General features: G+C 41.4%; 1 protein-coding gene across 1 annotated transcript in view; it reads right to left on the bottom strand.

Moving 5' to 3' along the window:
• Positions 1-2381: 2381 nt before the first annotated feature.
• The window catches only part of stat1a (signal transducer and activator of transcription 1a), a 49209-nt gene continuing 34345 nt past the window's right edge, over positions 2382-17245 (bottom strand). The window contains exons 17-24 of the mRNA XM_088330553.1: positions 15901-16036; positions 15773-15828; positions 11350-11447; positions 9577-9716; positions 8152-8340; positions 6489-6561; positions 4656-4749; positions 2382-2562 (exon numbers count right to left, since the gene is read on the bottom strand). Coding sequence (XP_088186679.1) covers positions 2533-2562; positions 4656-4749; positions 6489-6561; positions 8152-8340; positions 9577-9716; positions 11350-11447; positions 15773-15828; positions 15901-16036 — 816 coding nt within the window. The 3' untranslated portion in view covers positions 2382-2532. The remainder of the gene's footprint in view (positions 2563-4655; positions 4750-6488; positions 6562-8151; positions 8341-9576; positions 9717-11349; positions 11448-15772; positions 15829-15900; positions 16037-17245) is intronic.

The raw sequence follows: 17245 nt of genomic DNA, 5'->3' as shown, positions 1-17245 counted from the left end.
TTCATATTGAGTTTATTTTGTCTTTTATGAGCATATTTGGTATCGGAGTAATCCAAAAGTCATTGAAAGTAATCCAGTTCAAGTAACCCTACCCAACCCTGGAGACACGGCACATAAAAACGACACCAACCATGAATTAACAAAAGAAAACACCAACATATTTGCACAAAGATAGACGGAGTAGGCTGAAAACAAAGCCAAGGGTTTAGTTTTTGTTAGGATGTAGGATTAGGTTTGTCATGAGGGTTAGGGTTATAGTTGGGGGTTATTGTTACAGGATTAGAGGTTAGAGGGATAGGCTTGGGAAGTGGAGTTAGGGTTAGATTATAGGGTTAGGTTTGGGGTAAGGGTTAGGGTAGGTTTAGTGTTTAGGGTAAGCTTATATGTTAGGGTTAGAGACTTGGGATTAGATTTATCGTTAGGGTTAGGATCGGAAAGTTTGAGTTATAGTCACGGTCTAGCATTATGTTTGTCATTAGGGTTAGAGGTTCAGGAAAGACACTTAGGGTTATTTATTGTAAGGGTTGGGTTTATTGTGAGGGTTAGGTTAGGGCTGGAAAGGGTTTAGAGTAATCATTAGGGTTGGGTTTGTAGTTGAGGTTTATCGTTACAGGGTTAGAGGGGTTAGGCTTGGAAAATTGGAGTTAGATTATAGGGTTAAGTTTATCATTTGGGGTAAGGGTTGGGCTATGCTTAGTGTTTAACCCCAACATATAAGCCTACCCTAGAGACTTGGGATTTGATTTATTGTTATGGTTAGGATCGGAAAGTTTGAGTTATAGTCACGGGCTAGCATTAGGTTTGTCATTAGGGTCAGAAGTTCAGGAAAGAAACTTAGGGTTATTTATTGTAAGGGTTGGGTTTATTGTTAGGGTTAGGTTAGGGCTGGAAAGGGTTTAGAGTAATCATTAGGGCTGGGTTTATAGTTGAGGGTTATCGTTACAGGGTTAGGGTTAGAGGGGTTAGGCTTGGAAAATTGGAAATAGGGTTAGATTTATCATTTGACATAAGAATTAGGGTAGGCCTGGTGTTTAAGTTAGGCTTATAAGTTAGGGTTAGATTTATAGTTAGGGATAGGGGTTTGGGTCGGAAGGTTTGAGTTATAGTCACGGTCTAGCATTAGGTTTATCATTAGGGTTAGAGGTTCAGGTAAGAAACTTAGGGTTGGGTTTATTGTTATGGTAAGGTTAGGGCTGGAAAGGGTTTAGGGTAATCATTAGGGTTGGGTTAATCGTTGAGGTTGGGTAAAGGTTAGGGTTAGAAAATTGGGGCTAGGGTTCTCATCAGGGTTTAGGGTTCAATTTATTGTTTGGTTTGGGTTTATTGTAAGGTTAGGGTTGGAAAGGGTTTATTAAAGTTGCCATTGGGAATTAGGGTTTAGAGTAATCATAAGGGTTGGGTTTATTGTTAGGGTAGGGTTAGAAAGTTTCTTTCTGTCATTCTCTTATCCTTTTTCTTCCTTGCTTCTTTGTTCTCTTATCTCCTCTCTTTTTGACTTTTTTCTCTTATCTTTCTTTTTCCTCTTTTGTTTTCTCTTCTGTTCCTCTTCTTTCTCTGATCTTTCTCTTTCTTCCTCTTTTTTCTTCTCTAACTCTTTCTTTCTTACTTACTTTCTGTTATTCTCTTATCCTTCTCTTTCTTTCTCTCCTCTCTTTTTGTTTTCTCTTCTGTTCCTCTTTTTTCTCCTTACTCTGACTCTTTTCTTTCTCACTAACTTTCTGTCTTTTTCTTCCTCTTTTTTCTTCTCACTTTGACTCTTTCTTACTCGCTTTCTTTCCGTCATTCTCTTATCCTTCTCTTTCTTCCTCGCTTTTTTGTTCTCTTTTTGACTTCTTTCTCACCATCTCTTATCTTTCTCTTTTTCCTCTCTTTCGTTTCCTCTTCTGTTCCTCTTTTTTCTCCTCTCTGACTCTTTTCTTTCTCACCAACTCTGTCTTTCTGTTATCTTTCTCTTTCTTCCTCGCTTTTTTCTTCTCTCTTTGACTCTTTCTTTCTTACTTTCTGGGCTATCATTACGGTTCATGATTAGGTTTATTTTTTTGGGTTAGGGTTAGAAAGTTGCTTTTAACGACCAGCCCAAAGCTGAATGCTGGCTTCATTGAGCTGCAGCTGGCCAAAGAGACGGACGCGGTATCGATTTTCCATCGATTGTTGTATTTATGAAACTTCCGGCCTGTCGGACAAAAAAAATCCCGTACTATGACTGTAAAATGTTCGTTTTTGTTGTTTACATTCGACGTCTCGTGTCAATCGGATGTCGGGGACGAACCAAACCGGTAGAGCTCCAAAGACGGTTTGGATTTCATGTTGTGAAATTATTTATTGGGTCGAAGCTTTTTTGAGGAACCTGCTCCGGCAAAGGACTCAGGAAATGTATGAAAAACGGTCTTAACGTGGTTTTAAATGTTTCCACAATAATGTAAAAGCACAATGACTGAATTAGTTGTTAGAAAGACTGTAACTGGATGTACTCTTCATTTTATCTTCTCAGATTAAAGATATACTCAACACCGATTGGCCGATCGGGACGGCTCAGTTTTCCACCTCGAAGTCCGCCGTCAGCTGCGGACAAATCAAACAAAAATCGGGCTTGAAAATCTCTCGTTTTGGTGAAATTTGACAATTTAAGGTACCGTATTTTCCGCACTATAAGGCGCACCTAAAAGTCTCAATTTTTTTCAGGAGCTGACCATGCGCCTTATAATACAGTGCGCCTTATATATGGCTCAATATTAATTCGCAAAGTCTTGCAACTTACGCAACAGCCGCCGACTCGATTTTCCCCCGAACGCCAAGTAGTCCGCGGTGTATGATGGGATTTATATACCGGCGTTTCATTGGCTAACCAATGTGTCAATCATCATTTGAATCGATCCCTATTGGCTAAAGTTATTCGGAGCCTCGGATAGGCTAGAGGGCCAAAACAAACCCTGCAATTGGCCAAAAAAGATGTGTCAATCATCATTTGAATCGATCGCTATTGGCTAAAGTTATTCGGAGCCTCGGATTGGCTAGAGGGCCGAAACAAACCCTGCAATTGGCCGAAAAAGATGACTGAATAGCAAGCTTGCTAAAGTACGCCATAAAGAAACATGTTTCATTTAGTCTGTATTTGTAAATATTTGACTCTCCTGGATTTACTTCACTCACGGTTGTAAGAAGACCATGGTTACGTATCATTATTGAACGTGAGAACTTAGGTGAGCTATGCAGCTTTATAGCGAAAAAGAAAATAGAAACTAAGGAATGGTTGGCATTTCTTGAATCCCAAGACTTTAACCTTCCGAATGATATTTGGAACGACGCATTTGAGTGACATCGTCCGGACACCGCATCCGCACGTGTCTACGAGACGTATTTGCAAGCTTTGGGAATGTTAAGGGGGTAATCAGTTGGACTGAACCATCTGACTGTTTTGTCCACGTTCCCCTTGTAGCGCCTTATAATCCGGTGCGCCTTATCTATGGAAGATATAGGACCAAAAACTATTTTTTTGGGGGTGCGCCCTATAACCCGGTGCGCCCTATAGTGCGGAAAATACGGTACTTGTGACCTGGCGGAAAACGAAGTGAGTGTTTGAATCAAAACGTGAGTCATCTAAGTTGGAACGCACAAGCTTTCTTACTTTCTGTCTCTCTTAACTTTCTTTCTTCCTCGCTTTTTTGTTCTCGCTTCTCTTTTTTCTCCTCTCGTTCTTTCTTACTTACTTTCTCTTATATTTCTTTCTTCCTCTCTTTCTTTTGTTTTCTCTTCTGTTCCTCTTTTTTCTCCTCTCTCTCTGACTCTTTCCTTTCTCACTAACTTTCTGTCTTTCTTATCTTTATCTTTCTTCCTCTTTTTTCTTCTCACTTTGACTCTTTCTTACTCACTTTTTCTGTCATTCTCTTATCCTTCTTTCTTTCTCTCTTTTTTGTTCTCTTATCTCCTCTCTTTTTGACTTTTTTCTTTTCATTCTCACCTTCTCTCTTATCTTTATTTTTCCTTTCTTTTGTTGTCTCTTCTGTTCCTCTTTTTTCTCCTCTGACTTTTCTTTCTCACCAACTCTCTGTCTTTCTTCCTCTCTATTTTCTTCTCTCTTTGACTCTTTTTTACTCACTTTCTTTCTGTCATTCTCTTATCATTCTCTTTCTTCCTCGCTTTTTTGTTCTCTTTTCTTTTTGACTTATTTCTTTCTCACCATCTCTCTTATCTTTCTCCTCTTTCTTTTGTTTTCTCTTCTGTTCCTCTTTTTTCTCCTCTCTCTGACTCTTTTCTTTCTCACCAACTTTCTGTCTTTCTCTTACCTTTCTCTTCCTCGCTTTTTTCTTCTCACTTTGACTCTTTCTTACTCACTTTTTCTGTCATTCTCTTATCCTTCTCTTTCTTTCTCTCTTTTTTGTTCTTTAATCTGCTCTTTTTGACTTTCTTTCTTTCTTTCTCACCGTCTCTCTTATCTTTCTCTTTTTCCTCTTTCTTTTGTTTTCTCTTCTGTTCCTCTTTTTTCTCCTCTCTCTTTCTCACTACCTCACTTGCTGTCTTTCTCTTATCTTTCTCTTTCTTCCTCTCTCTTTTTAGTCCAGCCCTGTCGAAGCTCTCACGGCACGCGGACGGACGGACGCCTCGGTCGTTCGGTCGGCCATCCGTCCGCGGCCGGCCCTTTTCTCTCTTTTGCTCACCGCCTGCATTTCGGCGCAATTGACGGACTGCTCCAGAAGGTGGTAGACGTCGGGCGCCATGGGCATCATTTCGTCATGCATCCGGGTGGGGTGTCTGAAAAGGGGGCGGGGCCAGCAGTTACCAACCAATCCCAGTCACCGTATTCCTCGGTGTATACGGAGATCCCTCGCTTTTTTTTAGTAAAATAGATTTGCGCCGAGAGAGAGAGAGAGAATGGAAAACAGTTTGATTTTAAATTGAAGCAGTATTTTAAAAAAGTCAATTTTTTTGAGGATGTGCCGACTGAAAGAGAACAAATACAAACCCGCTTAAATTTTAACTTTGTCATGAGTGAGTGAGTGAGTGAGAGAGAGAGTGAGAGAGAGAGGGAAGAAACAGATAGAGACAGATATGTCGCGGAGCAGAGAAAAAGAGAGAGACAGATAGACGGGCAAAAAGGGAGAGTGAGAAAAAAAGAGACACAAAAAGAGAGAGAGATAGAAAGACAGAGAGCAGAGGGAGGGAAAGACAGAAGGAAAGAGAGAGAAACAGAAGGAGAGACAGTGACAGAGAGATAGCAAGGGGCAGAGAAAAGGAGAGAGAGTCAGATAGACAGACAGACAAAAAGGAGAGAGAAAAAAGAGACACACACACAGAGAAAGAGGAAGACAGAGAGAGACACAACAGACAGAAGGAGGGAGAGAGAGAGATGGCAAGAGGCAGAGAGAAAGAGAGAGATGGACGGACAGACAAAAAGGAGAGAGAAAAACAGAGAGGGGAGAGAGAGACACAACAGACAAAGGAGAGGCGGGAAAAAAGAGGGAGCGAGAGAGAGGGATGGCGAGGGGAAGAGAGAAAGAGCGAGAGAGAGAGAGAGACACATGACAGACAGGGAGGGAGAGAGAGAGAGAGAGAGGGAAAAAGAGAAACAAAAGGAGAGATACAGAGAGATGGTGAGAAGCAGAGAGAGAGAGAGAGAGAGACAGATAGACAGACAAAGAGAGAGGGAGGGAGATGGCAAGGCAGACACACGACAGACAGGGTGGGAGAGAGAGAGCAAGACAGAGGGAAAAAGAGAGAGGAAAAGAGAAAAAAAGGAGATACAGAGAGATGGTGAGGGGCAGAGAGAGACAGAGGGAGGGAGATGGCGAGACAGACACATGACAGACACAGAGAGAGAGAGAGAGAGAGAGAGCTGCATGGTTTACACAATTATGACGAATGCACGGTACTTTTCTCAGCGAGATGCAACGTACGCAGAGCAGGTGTCCAGACACCAAACAGTATAAAAGACGCCATGTTATGAATTGGCCAATCCGCATCAGAGATCTCGAGTCAAAAGGTTTCGGCCAATCAGCTTGAATCTCGGCTGTCCGAAACAATCTTTTTGTTATATTTTTGATTTTTGTCATGTGATAACTGAAGCGCAAAGTAGCAAGGGGTCTCCGTAACACCGTTTCTCTTTACCTCAAAAGAACGCCATATTGGGTGAGCGCAGGGTTGGGATTACATTCAATGACTTTTGGATGACTCCAATAGCAAATATGCTCATAAAAGACAAAAGAAACTCAATAGGAATCAAATGATGACTCACAACACGTGGTAAGCTTTCTCTCCTGGCTTTGATCTCCGGCAAAACGAACATGAAATGCGACAGAAACAAAATGAAAATAAATCCAACATCATTTTTGCCGTTCCATGAGTTCCATTACTCATATTTAGTTTCTTTTGTCTTTCATGAGCATATTTGGTATTGGAGTCATCCAAAAGTAACTGAAAGTAATCCAGTTCAAGTAACTCTACCCAACCCTGGGTGAGCGTTATACAGGAATAAATAGGGGTTGAAAACGTACACTTCAGAGATGGATATGAGCACCCTCTTCATGTAGCCCTTGTCAGTGTTCTCTTCGTTCATCGGTTCGGGATCTGGAGAAAAATCCGACACCAAAGAAGGAAAAGAAATGAGTTGAGCCGATTTGACAAACGGGAAAAATTGGGTTTCTAAAAAAAAAAAAAAAATTTGCTTTCAGCCGCCAATTAGACATTGTAGTCCACAGGTGTCGAACGGGCGGCCCGCGGGCCAGATCAGGCCCGCTGAGGGATTGAATCCGGCCCGCGGGACAACACTCAGAGAAGCGCAAGAGAAGAACGAGCTGCAGGTTGAAATAGGTCCACTTGATGTTGCCAAAGCCAGGTGCCTCCAACAAAGACACTGTACTTGTATTTCACTTTCTCTCTCTCTCTCTTTTTCACCCCTTTTCTCCCACTCTGTCTCTTTCACTCTCCCTCTCTTTTCCACCCCTGTTATCCCACTCTGTCTCTTTCACTCTCTCTCTTTTTCACCCCTTTTCTCCCACTCTGTCTCTCACTTTATCTCTCTTTTCCACCCCTTTTCTCCCACTCTGTCTCTTTCACACTCTCTCTTTTCCACCCCTGTTCTCCCACTCTCTCTTTCTCTCTCTCTCTCTCTCTCTTTTCCACCCCTGTTCTCCCACTCTGTCTCTTTCACTCTCTCTTTTTCACCCCTTTTCTCCCACTCTGTCTCTTTCACTCTCTCTCTCTTTTCCACCCCTTTTCTCCCACTCTGTCTCTTTCACTCTCTCTCTCTCTTTTCCACCCCTGTTCTCCCACTCTCTCTTTCTCTCTCTCTCTCTTTTCCACCCCTGTTCTCCCACTCTGTCTCTTTCACTCTCTCTTTTTCACCCCTTTTCTCCCACTCTGTCTCTTTCACTCTCTCTCTCTTTTCCACCCCTTTTCTCCCACTCTGTCTCTTTCACTTTCTCTCTCTCTCTTTTTTCCACCCCTTTTCCCCCACTCTGTCTCTTTCACACTCTCTTTATCTCTCTCTCTCTTTTCCACCCCTGTTATCCCACTCTGTCTCTTTCACTCTCTGTCTCTTTTCCACCCCTTTTATCCCACCCTGTCTCTTTCACTTTTTCTCTCTCTTTTCCACCCGTTTTCTCCCACTCTGTCTCTTTCCCTTCTCTCTCTCTTTCTCTTCCACCCCATTCTCTCTCTTTCTTTCTTTTCCACCCCTTTTCTCCCACTCTGTCTCTTTCACTCTCTGTGTCTCTTTTTCTTCCTTTGTTGCTCTTTGTCTCTTTCTCACTCTGTGTCTTTTGATCTCTTTTGCTCTAACTTCTTTTCCTTTTTCTCTCTTTTCTCTTTCTCTCTTCCTACCCTTTCTTTTCTCTTTTCTCTCCTTCTGTCTTTCTTTCTCTTTGGATTTCTTTCTTCCTCTTCCTTTCTTTCCCTCTCTCACACTACTTTTAATCTTTTGCTTCTCACGCTCTCTCTCTCTCTCTTTTTCTTTCTTTGTCCCGTCCTCTCTCATTTTCCCTCCCTCTTTCTCTTGAATCTACTAGTCCGGCCCCCGATGTTTGTTCTATCGTGCGGCCCCCGAGTTCAAATGAGTTTGACACCTCTGTTCTAGACCTCGTTGCGGAGAAAATAGAGTCAATCTGAAGAAAACCTTGCAGGACAGAATTAGAAAGGACATCATTTCCTATAGCTTACCGTCCGAGCTTTTGGGGTAGTACTTTTTGAAAGCCTGGTCTTTGGGGATGTCGGGATAGAGGAAGCGCAGCGGGTTATCGGGGATGTCGTCGGTGGCCATGACTTTGTAAGTGCGGATGATGTCGGCCAGCGAGACGGCGCTCAGATCCGTCTTGCTGTACGGGTCCACCGAATGGAAAACGGGCTTGTCTGCAACAAACCAGCACAGCTGAAGATCGAAAATCTTTCACCAGACCTAAAGAAAACGAGCTTATGTCAACTGAGGACACGGTGTGGACACTCTTATTGCGAAGGGGAGGGGGAGGCCCTGACACGATGCTTAGTCATGGTGAGTTACCGCTTCGCTCACCCTCCCTCCTTTAACTCCTTCCACCTCACCCCCTTCTTCTGTGGCGCTGTTTATCATGGAGGAACTCGGCGACGCAAGTATATTCTCTTCTGTCACATTTCATCTCAGGTTTGACTTTATTCTACCAAAAGCGAGCGGTTGTTGGTACTACCAAAACACGGCTAATTGTGTGCGGTTTCGTGTATTTGTTGTAAAAGCCGTTCGATGCCGCGAGCTAAAGTATGTTGTTATTGTCAGAAGGTAGCTCTTTCACTTTCATTAAAATGAACACAGAGCATTTTTTTTTACCGTGATTACTACAAGTACGGTATGTTTTTTTAACAGAGCCGTTTACTGTGTCGCGAGCGTGTTGCTAGTAGCATTTTGCTACCCTTCACGGGCACGGTTTGGGATGAAAGTTATAATATTATTAATAAAGCTTTGAAAACTCTCTCGGTGTACCGTCTTTGTAAATATGTGTAACCATGTATAATATGTATTTGCAACTGTATATTTTTCTAATGTATTTATTTTAGAGACTTATTCTGATATGTTTTCCACGGGCGAATCAAAAAGAAGGGGCGAAAACAACAGGGGCTGACAGGAAGTGGAGTACAACGGAAGGTGAGACGTGTTTGTGGACGCAGCGGACAATAGTGGATATATATGTTTCCCACCCTTTCCTTTGTAAATATACTTTTTTTCCCCCTTGGATTATTTTCAACGGGCCCCGGACTCTGCAGGTCTGCGTCAAACCTTAAGTACCGGTATCATTTTCCGTTCATTTTGCCGGCTGTTGTTTTTGAACTGTGGACTTTATATTCAGTTACAATCGCGGGACTCAAAGTCGGGTTTGGGTTAAATATGTGATTGGGTTACATGTTTTGATGTGTCTTATATACAGGTGCGCCTTGTGTAAGTACAAAAGTGGTTATCCTCTTAAAATGTGGGTGGTAGGTGCGCTCTATAGTCCGGAATTTACGGTAATTATTTTTAGGCATGAATAAAAGGTTATTCGATGTTCACTGCTCTAGTGAGAGATGGAAGATTCTTGCACTTGGTAGATGCAAAGAAGTGAAAAGGAAAAGGTTTCTTACTGTGCACGTCGTGTTCCACCCACGTGAACGTGATAGCGCCATCTTTGCTGCTCTCGCTGAAGCGCAGCAAGAAAGTGCCCGGGCATTTGTCGCTCAGCAGCGCCTTCTCGCGCTCTTTACTAATAAAGCCCATGATGAAACTGCAAGGAAAGACACACGAAAAAAGATGAGGCTTCCGCTTGTTCTATCCTTCGTCCAGTTCCGCCTCAAAAAGTTATAAGGAGAAAAAAAAAAGGGAAATGGAAAGTTTAAAAAAAGTGATGGGAAGGAAAAACAGAGTTTGAAAAAGAGGGGAAAGGAAAACAAGGGGGAAAAGGAAAAGAAGTAAAAGCAAAACTGAGGGGAAGGGTATACGAGTTTAAAAAATTGGAGGAAGGGAAAACAGATTTTGAAAAAATGGTGGGAAAGAAAAACAGAGTTTAAAAAAGAGGGGAAAGGAAAACAAAGGGGAAAAAGGAACCAAAAAAAGTGCTGGGAAATGAAAAACAGATTTTAAGAAAGAGGGGAAACGGTGGGGTTGAAAGGAAAACAAGGGGGAAAAGGAAAAGAAGTAAAAGCAAATCTGAGGGGAAGGGTATATGAGTTTAAAAAAATGGAGGAAGGGAAAACTGATTTTGAAAAAATGGTGGGAAAGAAAAACAGAGTTTAAAAAAGAGGGGAAAGGAAAACAAAGGGAAAAGAGGTAAAACCCAAAAAGTGGGGGTGTGAGATTTAAAAAAAAAATGGAGGCTGGAAAAACAGATATTGTAAAAATTGGGGGGGAAAGGAAAAAGTAAAAATGAAAAAAAGGAGATGAAGGTAAAGCGTTCAAACCTGGGAGGAGGGTAAAAAGAGTTTATAAAAACGAATAAAGTTAAAAAGTGGGGGGAAAGGAAAAACAGTTTTTAAAAAGAAAGTTGGAGAAAAGTAAGGGGGAAACCAAACAGGGGGAGGTAAAGAGTTTAAATAAAGTAGGGGGGAAAGGAAAAAGTTTAAAAAAGAGGAAAGGAAAACAGAGGAAAAGAAAAAAAGAAAAAGGTGGGAGAGTTTAAAAATATAGGAAGAAGGAAAAAGAGATATTATAAAAATTGGGGGGAAAGGAAAAAGTTTGAAAAAAGTGGCGAAAAAGTTAAAACGAAAAAAGGAGATGAAGGTAAAGAGTTTATAAAAGAGGAGAATAAAGTTAAAAAATGGGGGGAAAGGAAAAACAGTTTTTAAAAAGAAAGTTGGAGAAAAGTAAGGGGGATACCAAACAGGGGGGAGGGAAAGAGTTTAAATAAAGTAGGGGGGAAAGGAAAAACAGAGTTTAAGAAAGAGGGGAAATGGTGGGGTTGAAAGGAAAACAAGGTGGAAAAAGAAAAGAGGTAAAAGCAAAACTGAGGGGAAGGGTATATGAGTTTAAAAAAATGGAGGAAGGGAAAACAGATTTAAAAAAAATGGTGGGAAAGGAAAGAGTTTTTTAAAAACTAGTGGAAAAAAGGAAAAACAGAGTGGGAAAAAGGAAGAGTTAAATGAAAAAAACGAGATAAAGGTAAAGAGTTCAAACCTGGTGGGGAGGGTAAAAAGTTGATAAAAGTGGGGAATAAAAGAAAAAAGTGTGGGGGGGAGAGAAAGAGTTTAAAAATTGGAGAGAACGTGTGGGGGAGGAAAAAGAGGGAGGATAAAATCATTTTAAATATGGGGATAAAGGGGAAAAATACGAGCTTAAAAATGTTAGAAAAAGGAAAAACAAGGACAAGAGTAAGTGGGAAACACAAAAAAGTGAAGAAAAGGTAAAAAAAAGGTTTTTCGGACCCGTCGTTCCAGATGGAAAGCAAATGTTTCTTGATGAGGTCCAGGATGCCTTCGATCCACAGCCAGAATGGAAACGATTTCTCGTTGGCGTTTTGGGCCTGCGCATAAACAGAGCTCCTGTTATTTCAAGATGAAAATAAACATGCATCTATCCGTCCATCATCTGCACCGCTTATCCTCAGTAGAGCAAAGAAATTGACGGAGAGTGAGAAGTTGTTTTTTGATATTCGTCAGCGTTCAAAACAGCGTTCTCATTCGTCTAAGAGACAATCAGCTTTCTTATACCCTCCGGAGCAGACACATCACGTCAGCCATATCACGTGTTGTTTTTCTCTTACTGGGCGCATACTTCCCGGAATCGACAATGTTTTTCCTCAGAATGTTTTCGTCCTCTTTCGATTCTCCAAAATTACGCGATTTCCGAGAAAATCGTCGGAGTCGGCCTGACCCAGCCTAATTCCTGTCAGCTTCGCAAGCTGTTCCAAACCAAGGCGAGAGTTATTATTAATAACATTTAAACTCGGGAGAAACAAGCCTGGAATTTCCTGTCTAAACAAATGTGTCCTCATTATGTCAAAAAGCTCCGACTTCCACAACAATTTCTGTGTGTTCTTTGCATATTTATCAATCAGAAAAGTTTCAGTTTATAAACCTAGGGAAATACAAAATGCACTTTTCAAATGTTGATTCCGTTTATTAACCCCTTATTGTTCGATAAACAAAGTCACCGGTCACTGAAATTGGTCATGCCACGTATCATTGGAAAGCTTCCACTCATGGGATTCGAGATATGATGACGGTTTACAAAAATACTTATCACAAAATACCCGAAAACTTTAAAACTGTTATCACTCATTTCAGAGCAGCCCGAGAAATATGCCCCAAAATATGTAAAACAAGATGCAGGGAGAAGTCTTGGCGGGAGAGGGAGAGCTCGTTTAATTATCTTTATCAGTGTACACCACAGAGTTCTCTTATTCGTCTAAGAGACAATTTGCTTTTTATATCCTCAGACATCATCTCGTATTACTTCAGCACGTCCACCGCGCGATGACGCACGTGTTTATCTAAAAATGCACGCTGCCAGACAGAAGGTTTTTGTCCTCTTTCGATTTTCACAATTTCCAAGAACTGTTGGGGTCGGTTTGACTGCAAGAAGAATGTTATTCCTTGGCAGCCCAAGGCGATTAATAATAACATTCGCTGACATTCCCACTCGGGAGAAACAAGCCTGGAATTTTCCCGTTTTAAACTAATGCGTTCTCCTTATGTCAAGCTCGACTCCAATAATCCACAACACTCACCCAAAAGTGCTGAGAAATTCTACTCATCCCCGCAAAATATGGTCTGGTTATATTCACGAGAGTCCAGTGAATCAAACCACGTGAAATACTTACTCCAAAACCCACGCTAAAGCCAACAGATAAAGAAATCCGCCTAAAAGCATTCCTCCATCATTTGTCGATCATTGTGATGTCGGTTGTTGATCAAAACTCTCCTTTCAAAATAAACAGACTCGTCAGATGACTTCTGATATAACCGTTAGCCTATGACCTTTGATTGACACCACTCTAGGCCAATTGCAAGCTTTTTTTTCCTTAGCATGTGAAAACCTATAAGGGTCTGTATTGAAAAAACAAACAGACCTCATAACCAATTCGGCTTCAAAAATCTGGATTGACACATTGGTTAGCCAGTAAAACTCCCAACATAATTTTCCGCAATTTAACAAGCTGTATTGAAGTCAGAGCCGAAAAACAGCATGCCCAAATGCAACCCCAGGGTTGATTCTTTTATGTACTACGCGCAAGTATGCACAATCATGAATTGACTCCTAGAAAGAGAAGTCAAACATTTACAACTCTTTCACAAGGTCAAAAACTGACCAAAGTACACAAATGCAAAGTTTTAAGGGCTGTGAACTGGTCGTCTCTTGTGAAAACACCTACACCTACCAGTAAGAAAATGTGCAGGATAGAATGTTTAGCTTTTCAGATGGTGATCAATTTTGACAAGGTACCAGGTAAGGCTTCAAGCTACGGTCTCACCTGTTTTTCAGCTCAGATGCCAACGCTACACTCCCTCTGCAAAAAAAAATCTGGAAACTTCTCTTTCCGACAAGTGACCGACCCAACAGCAGCATAATAAAAAAAAAAAAACACTTACTGCAAAATAATAATAAATGTTATGCTTCCGATGCCGTGCATTGTCTGTGATACGAAAGGAGCCGTGCTGTCGCCTGCCTCGCGTTCTGATTGGTTGAAAACAAGCGCCCTCGAATCTACGGATTCATAGATCCGACGGCGCTTGTTCTCAACCGTTTGGCTGACCATTTAGGTCGGCCATCTTTGTATCACGTGTAATGCACACGCTTGGAAAGTGGTACCGCTACTTACAAATTGATTTGGTTCCGGGAGTAGCTTTGTAACCAGAAACGTTTGTAAGTAGAGTGTTTAGTATCAAAACGGGTTGGACCGTGTGTCTGGGTAACGTATATGCAACGATTGGTTTAGGTGAGGTTCGTCCCTTTTCCTCAGCTAAAAACTCATTTAGAGAAATGTTTGAGATGGATAAATGCATGCGGGTGTCCTCACAATCACCTTAACGTGCAGAGGAATGATGGGAACCGGAACAAAGCTGCTTTACAACAAGTGTTTTATTTCTATTAAAAGTTTACGCTGGTGTCTGGTGGATTGGTTGTCTGTGAGAGAATATGATACCGTGACCTTCTTGATATCACGTTAATTTGGTATATCACCATGAATTAGAAACTTGGACACGCTTTAAAAAATTTTTGGTTATGAACTTATAAAATCATCTGTAAAGACAGCCTAAAGAATACTTCTTTTTTAGCATTAGATGCGCCAAGAGATAAGCGTGAGGTGCCATATGTGAAACTCATGTAGGTCTGGCAATGGACTCCGGTGCTTCATCATTCTTGCTGCTGGTGGACCTTAGTGCTGCCTTTGACACTGTGGACCATAATATCTTACTAGAATGGTTGGAAAAATTGATTGGTCTCTCAAGAACCATCCTCTTATAGTTCAGATCCTACCTCTCAGATAGGACGCACTGTGTTAAATATGGTGAAATGATATCTGAGCCTTTAAGTGTTACCTGTGGAGTTCCGCAGGGTTCAGTACTTGGCCCCCTTCTTTTCAGCATTGACATGCTTCCATTAGGTGATATTATTTGCAAGAATAGTATCAGTTTTCATTGCTACGCAGATGACACTCAACTCTATCTTCCGATGGAGGAATCTGCCCCACTAAACTGTGGAAATTTGGAGGCCCGGCTCACTGAGATAAAAGAGTGGATGTCACTCAACTTCTTGCGCCTTAACTCTGAAAAGACCGAAATGTTCCTTATTGGTCCATCTAAATGCCGTGACTTGTCCTCAAAAACAGCTCTCAAAATGGACAAATGTCATATCACCCAGAGTGACTCAGTCAAAAATTTGGGTGTCATATTTGACCCCGATCTGTCCCTTCAAACACACGTGAAGAATATGACTAGAACAGCTTTCTTCCATCTTCGCAACATTGCTAAAATTCACCCTATGCTGTCTCAGTCAGATGCTGGGATTATAATTCATGCGCTAGTTACTTCCCGTCTCGATTACTATAATACACTACTCTCCAGTCTCCCGAAGTCCAAAATCAAGAGCCTTCATCTGGTACAAAATTCTGCAGCGAGGCTTTTACCTAAGACGAGAAAGTTTGATCACATGACCCCGATTTTAGCTAACCTGCATTGGCTCCCTGTTAGCTTAAGATGTGATTTGAAGGTTCTGTTGGTAGTATACCAAATCATGCGTGGACTTGCTCCCTCATATCTTTCAGATTTAATTCCCCCCTTCGTTCCGGTCCGGAGCCTTCGTTCTGAAAACGCTGGTCTACTCGTGATCCCAAGAGCCAAGAAGAAATCCGCAGGTTAAAAGAGCATTCTCAACTCAGGCTCCATTGTTGTGGAATGCTCTTCCCTCCGAGATCCGATCTGCAACCTCAGTGGAAATGTATAAATCGAAGCTTAAAACGCACTTCTATTCTATAGCATATGAATAACCTATATTTTATGTTGACAATATCTGTGTATTATTTGCCCTCATGTGGGTTTTAGATCAGGGGATGGTGTCATAATAGTCTGTAGTTTGTAATAGTCTGTGCAGCCCTTTGAGACTCTTTATGATTAAAGGCGTCACAAATAAAGATGAGTTGATTTAACTAAGCTTTCCAATGATATAAAGCATGAGTGCATTACTGACTGATGACATCGTACGGACACGAATTCACTTAAGGGGTTAAATACTCACAAAAATATGAAAAATAATTATAATAATCCCCTCGAAATTGCAATAATGGTCCACAAAATCGCTACCAATTTTTTCCCCAAAATCGTGCAGCCCAAGTGGTGAATTCGTCACCTTGCAGAACTTGTTCCAAGGAATTTGTCCCTCCGGGTTCCTCTGAGCCTCAGGACCTGCAGAGACGGGCAGATTCTTCTTACGGATTCAAGGAGACACTTGATAATGGTGGTGGTTCTGATTCTGACCCAGAAGTTTGTCAGCTAGCATGTTGAGTTGCTCGTGGTTCAGGCCTCGCTTGGTGAAGGAGGAGAACTGCCAGCTGAGAACCTCGGAGAGCTGAGCCCACGTGGCTGCCGGCGGAGACAGGAAGAACTGGAGGTTCTAGGAAAAAGACCCACGTGACTTTAGAAGATGAAACTTCCCAGTTTATAGAATCAAGGTCAGTTATCAGCAATGTTCCTTGTAATTTTCCTTACGGGTCTGAGCGTTCACACAAAGTCGGTGGAAACGCTTGAAACAACAGTGAGCCACCATAATCCCAAGTGTGGCAAGATAATTCATGATCAAACATGTCCAAAACTTGACATCAAGTTACATTTTGCGGAGTTTCCGGCAATGCAAAATTATTTTTCTCTTTTAAATGAATTGACTCATGTTCTATTGCAATATATATTAGTGGAAGTACAATGTTGGCAACAAGATTCACTTGATATCATTGGAAATTATTTGAACGCAACAGAAACTTTTTCCTCTTTTTCCCAGTTTTTTTCTCCTTTTTTTTTAAATTCCTTTTTTAAAAAAATCTCATTGTGTTTATTTTTTCCCAGCTGTTACTTTTCTCTTGCTTTTTTGTTCTCTATTACCTTTTTTCCCTTCATCTACCTTTCTTTTCTTCTGGCTTTTTTTCTGATTTTTTCCTGCTCTTTTTTTCTCTTTTTCTCTGCTTTTGTTTCGTTTTTTTTCTCAGCTTTTCACTACTTTTTCATTTTGGTATTTCTTTTTTTTTGTTCTATTTCCCTCCTTCCTTTAAGTCATTTGGTGCACAATGTTACATAATATTTGGTCGTGTAGGGATTAAACAAGCAAAAACAACCTGAAGAGCCGCTTGGGACCCGAAAGACCCGGTTCTTTTTAGTGAGCCGAGCCGAAGAAGCCGGTTCTCGAAAAACTCTACCGACTTTACTCAACTTCGTTCTACTTCGACCTTGACTTCAAAATACCGCATTTAGAACACAACGTCAGGGGGACCCGTGTATTTTTACCTTCATGCACTGTAACTTTGACTTAATTCGCTTCTTAATTAGCAATTTCGAGCCCTGATTTTTGTGAGCTGGCTAGATTTTCTTGTGCTTGGAAAAGCTCTGGTTATGAGGGATATGGATTCACCCTGAAGTTTCATTCTTCGAGGACTAGCCTATCTACAGTAGACCCTAGCGTTACGGCATGAATCGGTTCTGAAGTGGGGTTCGTAAAATGATATTGCGTCTGAATGGAACAGAATAGAATAGAATATACCTTTATTGTCATTGTTACATCATGGGATATATTGTGACAACGAAATTGGACGTGGCACTCCAGTTCCACATTTTA

Source organism: Urocampus carinirostris, chromosome 3 (assembly GCF_059441175.1).
Source record: "Urocampus carinirostris isolate Australia breed hairy pipefish chromosome 3, RoL_Ucar_1.0, whole genome shotgun sequence".
NCBI lineage: Eukaryota > Metazoa > Chordata > Actinopteri > Syngnathiformes > Syngnathidae > Urocampus > Urocampus carinirostris.
The sequence above is the reverse complement of the archived record's forward strand: the minus strand, read 5'-3'. Positions and strand labels throughout refer to the sequence as shown.